General features: G+C 36.8%; 1 protein-coding gene across 1 annotated transcript in view; it reads right to left on the bottom strand.

Annotated features, from left to right (window-relative positions):
* The window catches only part of VPS13C (vacuolar protein sorting 13 homolog C (S. cerevisiae)), a 182,912-nt gene that overhangs the window by 77,893 nt on the left and 95,668 nt on the right, over window positions 1-9,351 (bottom strand). Inside the window, exons 34-36 of the mRNA XM_014535515.1 lie at window positions 8,833-9,137; window positions 5,495-5,642; window positions 4,676-4,784 (exon numbers count right to left, since the gene is read on the bottom strand). Coding sequence (XP_014391001.1) covers window positions 4,676-4,784; window positions 5,495-5,642; window positions 8,833-9,137 — 562 coding nt within the window. The remainder of the gene's footprint in view (window positions 1-4,675; window positions 4,785-5,494; window positions 5,643-8,832; window positions 9,138-9,351) is intronic.

Below are 9,351 nucleotides of genomic sequence, written 5' to 3'. Positions count from 1 at the left end.
CAACCTCCCGATCCGCCTTGCTCTGTGCATGACAGGGGGCGGCGCCCCAACTCCCCAATCAGCCCTGCTCTGAGCCCGACCAGGGGCTGCACCTAGGGATTGGGCCTGCCCTCTGCCACCCAGGAGCAGGCCTAAGCCAGCAGGTCGTTATCTCCCGAGGGGTCCCAGACTGCGAGAGGGCACAGGCCGGGCTGGGGGAACCCCCTCCCCCCGCCCCCCGAGCGCACAAATTTTTGTGCACTGGGCCTCTAGTAGAGTGATAACATCCCAATAGATTTTTCAAATAGAATGTAGTTTCTATGACTAAATCATAAGGAGCATAACAAGAAAAAAAGAGGGAGTTATTAGAGCCTCTTATCCATACCAAGAAGCAAAGTAAAGCTATACAAATAAAGTGTCGGAAAATCTGTACACCTTGAGATGCAATAAAATTGCTCTCTAAACTGTAATACACAAAACTAATAACAGCTATCACTTGCTAAGTGCTTACCTCTGTGCTAGACACTATACTAAGGGCTATCCATGGCTAAGCTCATTCAATTCTTACAACAACCTTATGAGATAAAAACTTTATTGCTCTCATTTCACAGGTGACCAAACTGAGGTTCCAATAGATTCAGTACCTTGCCCAGTATAAATTATACCAGATATTGGCAGAGAAACAGATTCACAGGTAAGTGGAACAGAAGAGAGAACCCAGTTATAAAACCACATGTGTATAGACAAATAATTTTTTACAAAGGAGCCAGAAACACATAATGAAGTAAAGATAGTCTCTTCAATAAATGGTGCTGGGAAAATTGAAAAGGCACATGAAGAAGAATGAAACTTGATTACAGTTTGTCCCCATGAGCAAAAACTTACTCAAAATGGATCAAAGACCTAAATATAAGACCAGAAATAATAAGTTACACAGAAAAAAAATATAGGTACCAAAGTTATGGAAAACTTTGGTACATTATATGTATCAATATAATGTGTCAAATATTATATTGATACATTCATATAACGACTATGGTACAGGAATTAAAAAGGCAAGGGAAGTAAAGGCAAAAATAAATGAATGGGACTATATCAAACTAAATAGCTTCTGCACAGCAAAAGAAACTGACAACAAAACAAAGAGTCAGCCAACCAAATGGGAGATGATACTTGCAAACAGTAGCTCTGACAAAGGTTTACTTTCCAAAATATACAAAGAACTCATAAAACTCAACACCAAACAAACAAACAACCCAACCAAGAAGACACACAAACAGCCGATAGATGAAAAGATGTGCTACCTCACTAGCAATTAGGGAAATGCAAATCAAAACCACAATGAGATACTATCTCACACCTGTTAGAATAGCTATTATCAACAAGACAAATAATAACAAGTATGGGAGAGGTTGTGGAGAAAAGGCAACCCTCATTCACTGCTGGTGGGAATGTATACTAGTACAACCACTATGGAAAATAGTCTGGTGATTCCTCAAAAAATTAAGACCCAGCAATCCCTCTCCTGGGTATACACCCAAAAAACTAGAAAACATGTATTTGCAAAGATATATGCACCCCAAATTTCAATGTAGCATTACTCAGAGTGGCCAAGACATGGCAACAACCAAAGTGTCCTGCGATAGAGGACTGGATAAAGAAGATGCAGTACATATAAACAATGGAATACTACTCAGCCATAAGAAAGGATGAAATACTTCCATTTGCATCAACATGAATGAACCTTGAGAATATTATGCTAAGTGAAATAAGTCAATCAAAAAGAGCTAAGAACAATCTTATTTTACTCATATGTGGAATATAAAACTGAAACTCGTGGACACAAACAGCAGTGTGGTGGTTGCCAGAGGGAAGGGGGTGGGAGGTAAAGGGTGACGGGAGAAGATCTGACTTTGGGTGGTGGGCACACAGTGCAATATCAGATCTTGTAACACAGAAACCCACACCTGAAACCTATATGATCATATTAACTAATGTCACCCCAATAAATTTAAATAATAAAATTCCAGAAACCCAGATGAAAAACCACTATTAATATTACCTTTGACACAGCAATTCATAGAGAAAGGTTTCTTAATTATAGCTTTATGTTTATGCCAAGCACTATTCTAAACATAATGTGATCCAGGGGAAATAATTGTAGCAATTATTTTGCTTTTATAAAACAATTCCTGGAATAAGCAAAGATTTCTTAAATAGAAAATAAAAATCACTGATTTGTTTTAAAAGACCCATTTACAGAGTGAAAAGGTAAACCACAGAGAGGGAGAATATATTTCAGCACATATATCAACACATATACATATAACACATATAACCAGTAAAGGGCATGTATCCAGAATGAATAAAATTTGTTTATATGTCAATTAGAAAAAATACAAATATCTTAATAAAAATAATGGTCAACAGACTTCAATAAAAATGTCACAAAAGAGGGTATCTAAATGGCAAATAGTACATAAAAAGGTTTTCAATTTCATTAGTAATCAGCAAACAAAATCCATAGAGATATCAATGCATATCAGTCAGGATGGCTAAATTTTGGAAGACTGACAATATCAAATACTGGTGAGGATGTGAAACAACTGGAACTCTCATATTCTCACTGCTCGTAGGAAAGTAAACTAGTATGACCACTTGAAAATCTATTTGGTATAATTTGGCATAGATTATTGAAGCTAACATATGACCCAGTAATTCTAACTCCTAGCTATATATCCAAATAAAAAACAGTATTTATCAATGACAAATGACGTTTACAATAAAATTCATGGCAACTGTATAATTGATAGCCAAAAGCCAGAAACAACCCAAATGTTCATCTAATGTACAATGGGTAAAATAAAATGTTGATACATTCATATAATGACTATGGTACAGGAATAAAAAGAACAAACTACTGCTACATACAACATGGATGCCTTTCACAAACAAAATGCTGAATAAAGGAAATTAAAAAAAAAAAAACAGTAAATCCAGTATGATTCCATATATATGAAATTCAAGAAGAGGCAAAACTAACCTATCCATAGCATTACAAATTAGAATGGTAGTTAATTCTGGGTGGATTTGGAGTCAGGGTGGGCACTGGGTATTGACTCAGAAGGGGCACAGGGAGGAGGCCTTCTGTGGTGCTACACTGTACATGTCCTACGTCCTAATCATGGTGATTATACTGGTGTAAAAATTCACTGAATTGTACACTTTAAGATTTGTGTACTTTACTATGTGTTTTAACATGCACGCAGTAAAAAAGTATTTTTTACCTAGTTCAGGTTTTTTTCTTTTAATTGATACATAGTTTACATATAACAGTATTAGTTTCATATTTAAAAGGTTTTTAAAAATAAAATAAAAAAGTGTGATACCATTTTTCATTTAGCAAACTGGCAAAAACTTAAAAATCTAATAATGTGCTCTGTTAGAAAAGGTATATACAAAAAAAACCCGGTGGGAATGCAAAATTAGTACAAGTTCTATGTGGGGAAACTGGCAAGATCTGTCAAAATTTAAGTAATGTTATTAAATGTATTAATTAAATACCTTTAATTCAGCAGTCCTGGTATTTCTCCTACACATATACATGGACTTATACAAAGATATTCAATGCAACAAGTTAAGAGTGAAAGACTGAAAACAACCTTAAATGTCCATCAATAGGGACTTCCCAAATAAATTATAGTACTTCAACAGAATTCAGTACCAGGCAGCCTTTAAAAAGAAGGAGGCAGTTCTTCTATACATAGTATATATAGACAGATATAGATACAGAATGAACACTAAGATACACTGTTAGTTTTTTAGAAAGCAAAGTGCAGAAATACACAAACATGCACGCACACACATACATATAGAATGGTACCATTTGCTTGAAAAAATAAATATTATATATGTGTATGCATGTATATATATACATATATACATATATATGCATATATATAAAACAGCTTTAAAAATAAGTGTGGTAGTTACTTTGCCTTTAAGTCAAAAGGGCCATTGCAACCATTTAAACACTCTGCATTTTTATTGAAGGACAATTTTTTCAGTATCTTTGTTGAAGAGAAATTCATCAACCATTTCAATTCTTATAGATATTTTACTACTAACCCTTATTTAAAAATCAGAACAGCCCAAGCCCGTTTGGCTCAGTGGATTCTATTCCAGTCAAGGGCATGTACCTCAGTTGCAGGCTTTATCCAACCCTGGTCGGGGCACATGTGGATGGCAACCAATTGATGTGTCTCTCTCACATCAATGTTTCTCTGTCTCTCCCTCTCCCTTCCACTCTCTCTAAAATTCAATGGAAAAATGCCCTCAGGTGAGGATTCACAACAACAAAAAATCAGAACAAATATGCTACCATAGCCTAGTACCAACTCAAAATTTTTTCTATAAATGCAAATTTAATAATTATTCCAAGAATCAACTATCAATTGGAAATCCTTCTTTATGGCCTCCTCCTATCTTATGCAACTCAGAAGTCTGGAACTATAACTATTTGCTTAATTAAAAAGCAAACTATGGTTGTATCCAATACCGTATTATTTGTTTTCTTATCACTACAAATTGCAATATGTAAATATATATATTTGTTTACTTCATTTTTATTGTCTCTCTCCCCTACTAAATTATAAAATTAGACACATGTTTATGCCACCTACTGTCAGCCTCTTACCTGTCTCTTGTGTTCTTGGTTTCACTTTATTCAAGTCTTCAGTAGCCTCACCAAGATTTTCCGCCAGTATTCTAAATAAAAGATTAAGGTCTTCTTGATTTAGATTAACCTGCAAAATATGAAGTTGAAAATAAAGATATTTCATTTTTAAATGCAACAATTTAAATACAGGACATAACAAAACTTTAAGTATAGATAAAATTATACCTTCATTACTCACTCAAGTATTTCACCATGTACTTCATGTTAAAGTTTTTATTTTGAAAGATAGGAAAGTATTTGGAGAAAAACAATGTGATTTATGAGTCAACATCAGTCCCATCTACTTAACTTATACGATCCTTAGTGAAAGTTAATAATAATTAAAGTAATCTTATCATTTTAAAAAAAAATGTGACAACTTAAGGAAACACACAAATTCCACTTTTAAACAATAACAATCTGAATGGAATAAAAGGCTACCTAAAATATGAAAAACAGGCATTTCCCTCAATGCTATAATTACTTTAGTGGTACTTAGATATCCCTAAAATAAAAGTGTGTATATATAACATATAGAATGACATGTAATGTAATATACTAATAAATAATTTACATACAGACCTCTGCTAATGTGTACATATCACAAATTTAAAATGTAATTATACTTAACTGAAGATTAAATCCTACTAAAAATAATCCAGATTTTGTTGGACATCACACTGAAATTTTTCTTATATCAATCAGTAAAAAATTCCATATTTCATTTGGATTTATACTGAGAAAGTCTTCAGAGTCTAAATTTTGGTAACAAAGATTTCTTTAAACTCTCATACTTACATTCATTGACTCAAGATGTCCTTTAATTTCCACAACAGGCACCTTGTGGTACCAAGATGCAGCCAGATTCCTATTTACAGAAAACTCCAAGTTAATTGGGTGCAGCAGCTGAATATCAGGATGGGAAATGCCAGGCTGGATCACAGTCCTAATGAAAAATATAATTGATATATATGCATAAACATATGGAGGAAATGCAGCATATCATTAAAAAACACAAAGTCAAAAGTTGCTGCTCTCAATGGACACAGACACCAGGGAGGTGAGGGCATGAGGGGGGGGGGCGGTGAGGATAGGGGGTGCAATGGGGGGATAAGGACACATATGTAATACCTTAATCCAGGGGTCCTCAAACTACGGCCCGCGGGCCACATGCAAATACAAATATTGTATTTGTTCCCGTTTTGGTTTTTTACTTCAAAATAAGATATGTGCAGTGTGGATAGGAATTTGTTCATAGTTTTTTTTAAACTATAGTCCGGCCCTCCAACGATCTGAGGGACAGTGAACTGGCCCCCTGTTTAAAAAGTCTGAGGACCCCTGCAATCAATAAAGAAAAAGAAAGTTGCTCTAACACTGATTTGAAATATACTGTTGGGGTGTTTTCTACACTCAGTCTATCATTAACTTAATCTAATATACACTAGCAAGGACAGATTAAAATCAGCCATTAAGAAAACTTTTTTCTTTAAACAGAGGATAGATGATGACAACTTTCTTTTTTAATCCTCACCCAAGGATGTTCTTACCACTGATTTTTAGAGAGAGTGAAAGGGCGGGAGAGAAACATCGACATAAGAGAAAGATACATCGATTGGTTGCCTCCAGCACCCGACCAGAGATTAAATCTGCAACCAAAGAACATGCCCTTGATCAGGAATAGAACCCTCAACCCTTTGATCCGTGGGCTGACACTCTAACCATTGAGCACAATCAGCCAGGGCAGGTGACAATAAAAATTCATATTGTTGAATATATGGGGGGGAAAACCATCAAATACCGTTGTTCAGAAAGTAATATGTGCATTGGTACAGATTAAAGAAAAAATGTCAAGATGAATAGTATTTACTAAGGAGTTCTTTCCAAGGATTATTTTTTGGACTTGCCAGATATCATAACTTTTTTATTCAGGATAATTAAATCTCCTTGGATGGGGTAGAAAATGATTTTACAATGAATTATGTACAGACTTTCAAGTGTTCTCTAGTATAAGCCCTACCAATATATCATTACTTACACAGTATTCCTGCCAAAAATCTCTAAGTACAATTAAATCATGAAAAATCACCAGACAAAATTAATAGTCGTTCCATGAAAAAATTAAACTGTATTCTTCAGATCTGTCATCATAAAAAAACAAAGGCTAAAAAGCTATTCCAGAATAAATGTCTATCAGTACACAATCCCCCCTAGTAGTATAGCATACAATTAAATGCCATATGTAATCCTGGGTTAAGGGAAAATCCTATATAATAAAAGCGTAGTATGCAAATTGTCCCCTCGACAAGGAGGTCGTCCAGGAATTCGACCAGGGGGTGGGGCCGGCTGGGAGAAGGGAGGGAGGCCCCGGCCAGTAGCAGTGGTGGCAGCAGGTGGCCAGGAGAAGGGAGGGAGGCCCTGGCCAGTGGCGGTGGCAGCAGTGGCAGGCAACTGGAGGGTGGGGCTGGCTGGGAGAAGGGAGGGAGGCCCTGGCCAGTAGCAGTGGTGGCAGTAGGCAGCTGGGGGAAGGGAGGGAGTACCCAGCTGGCTGCCGGCAGCTGCTAGGGACCCTACGAGTGCACGAATTTCGTGCATTCAGGGGGTTCCCTCAGCCCAGCCTGCACCTTCTTGCAGTCCGGGAATCCACAGGGAGTGAGAGTACCCAGCTGGCTGCCGGCAGCTGCTAGGGACCCTCCGAGTGCACAAATTTCGTGCACTCAGGGGGTTCCCTCAGCCCAGCCTGCACCTTCTCGCAGTCCGGGAATCCACAGGGAGCAGGCCTAAGCCATCAGTCTGACAGCCTTAGCGCTGCCACAGAGGCAGGAGAGGCTCCTGCCACTGCCACTGCACTCGCCAGACATGAACCCGGCTCAGGGCTTCTGGCTGAGTGGCGCTCCCCCTGTGGAAGTGCACTGATCACCAGGGGGCAGCTCCTGCATTGAGCGTCTGCCCCCTAGTGGTCAGTGCACATCATAGCGACTGGTTGTTCCACCATTTGGTCGATTTGCATATTAGCCTTTTATTATATAGGATAGTATTATGTCAATGTTAAACTTCCAGAATTTATGTGGAATTCGCATTATGGTTATGTAAGAGGATAAATATCCTTTTCTTAGAAAACACATGCTAATGTGTTTAAGATGTTGATTCTCTTTTTTTTAATTGAATTTAATGGGGTGATATTGGTTAATAAAATTATATAGGTTTCAGGTATACAATTCTACTGTATCATCTGTATACAATATGCATCACCTATATAATTGTATCATGTGTTTACCACCCTAAGTCAAATCTCCTTCCATCACCATTTATAGCCCCCTTTTACCCTCTTCTACCTCCACCCACCCACCCCTTCTCTCTGGCAATCACCATACAAAATGTCTAAAGTCAAGTGATTTAGCAAAAAATGTTTCAACTTTCAGTTATAAGTCCTAGAGACATAATGCACAGCATGGTGACTATACTTAATAATACTGTACTGTATATTTTAAAGTTGCTAGAGAGTAGATCCTTAAAGATAATCAGAAGAAAAATTTTTTGTAACTATGCATGATGATGGATGTTAGAGTTACTGTGGTGATAACTTTTGCTATATATTCAAGTATTGGATCATTATGTTGTACACCCAAAACTCATACACAGTAATATGTGTATTATACTCAATAAAAAAAAAAAAAATTTTAAATGTCATAAATGATTATATACATACAGTTAAAGCAAATGTAACCAATTGATGAATCTAGGTGAAGGATCCTGGGTACAATCATGATACTATTTTGCAATTTCCAAAGATTTGAGATTTTTCATAATAAAAAGTTGATTTTTAAAAACTGTTCTGCCTGGCTAGTGTGGCTCAATGGTTGAGCATCAACCTATGAACCAGGAGGTCATGGTTCGATTCCCAGTCAGGGCACATACTCAGGTTGCAGGCTCAATCCCCAGCTAGAGGCAGCCAATCAATGTTGATGTTTCTCTCTCATCGATGTGCCTCTCTTTTTCCCTATTCCCTTCCTCTCTCTCTAAAATCAATAAAAACATTTTTTTAAAAAACTGTTCTGTGCCATAGGAATATGTTGGGTATGGATTTCAATGATCATAAAATTTCATGGAAAATATTAAATAATACTGAAAGAGTATACCTAGAAAGCTTAAGCTTTGTTAGCTGTACATCCATTCTATCAATTACTGGAGGGTTTAAGAAGTCTTCACCAGACACCAGACTGAACTGATTTTGAACTCTCATTAACCCAAGATCTACCACTACTGCATTGGTGGAAATGGAAGATTGTGGGATGACAATAACTGGTGCTTTCAAATCAATATTGATAGAAACACGAAAACTCCTCTGGGCAAGATCTTTCACACTTGTGGCAGCCTTTTCTGCAGCCTGGGCAGTGGCAGCACTCAGAGCCTCTTTGGCTGTCTGGAAATTGTTCAGGAAGTTCTGTGGGCACAAAATATAAAAGGATAAATTCAAACAGAAGACATGCACATCATTAATAATACCACCTTCATTTGATTTATGAGCTAATATTTTTACAATAGATAACTTTTAGTTGAGGGCTATTTTTCAAGATTTAGAAAGGAATAACTGATTATCCACCCATATTTATTAGTTACCTGAGAAGGGCTAATTGTAACTATAATTATATGGCTGA

This window comes from Myotis brandtii, unplaced genomic scaffold (genome assembly GCF_000412655.1).
Source record: "Myotis brandtii unplaced genomic scaffold, ASM41265v1 scaffold144, whole genome shotgun sequence".
Lineage (NCBI taxonomy): Eukaryota > Metazoa > Chordata > Mammalia > Chiroptera > Vespertilionidae > Myotis > Myotis brandtii.
Note: the sequence above shows the minus strand (reverse complement) of the source record. Positions and strands in the feature narration are given on the sequence as shown.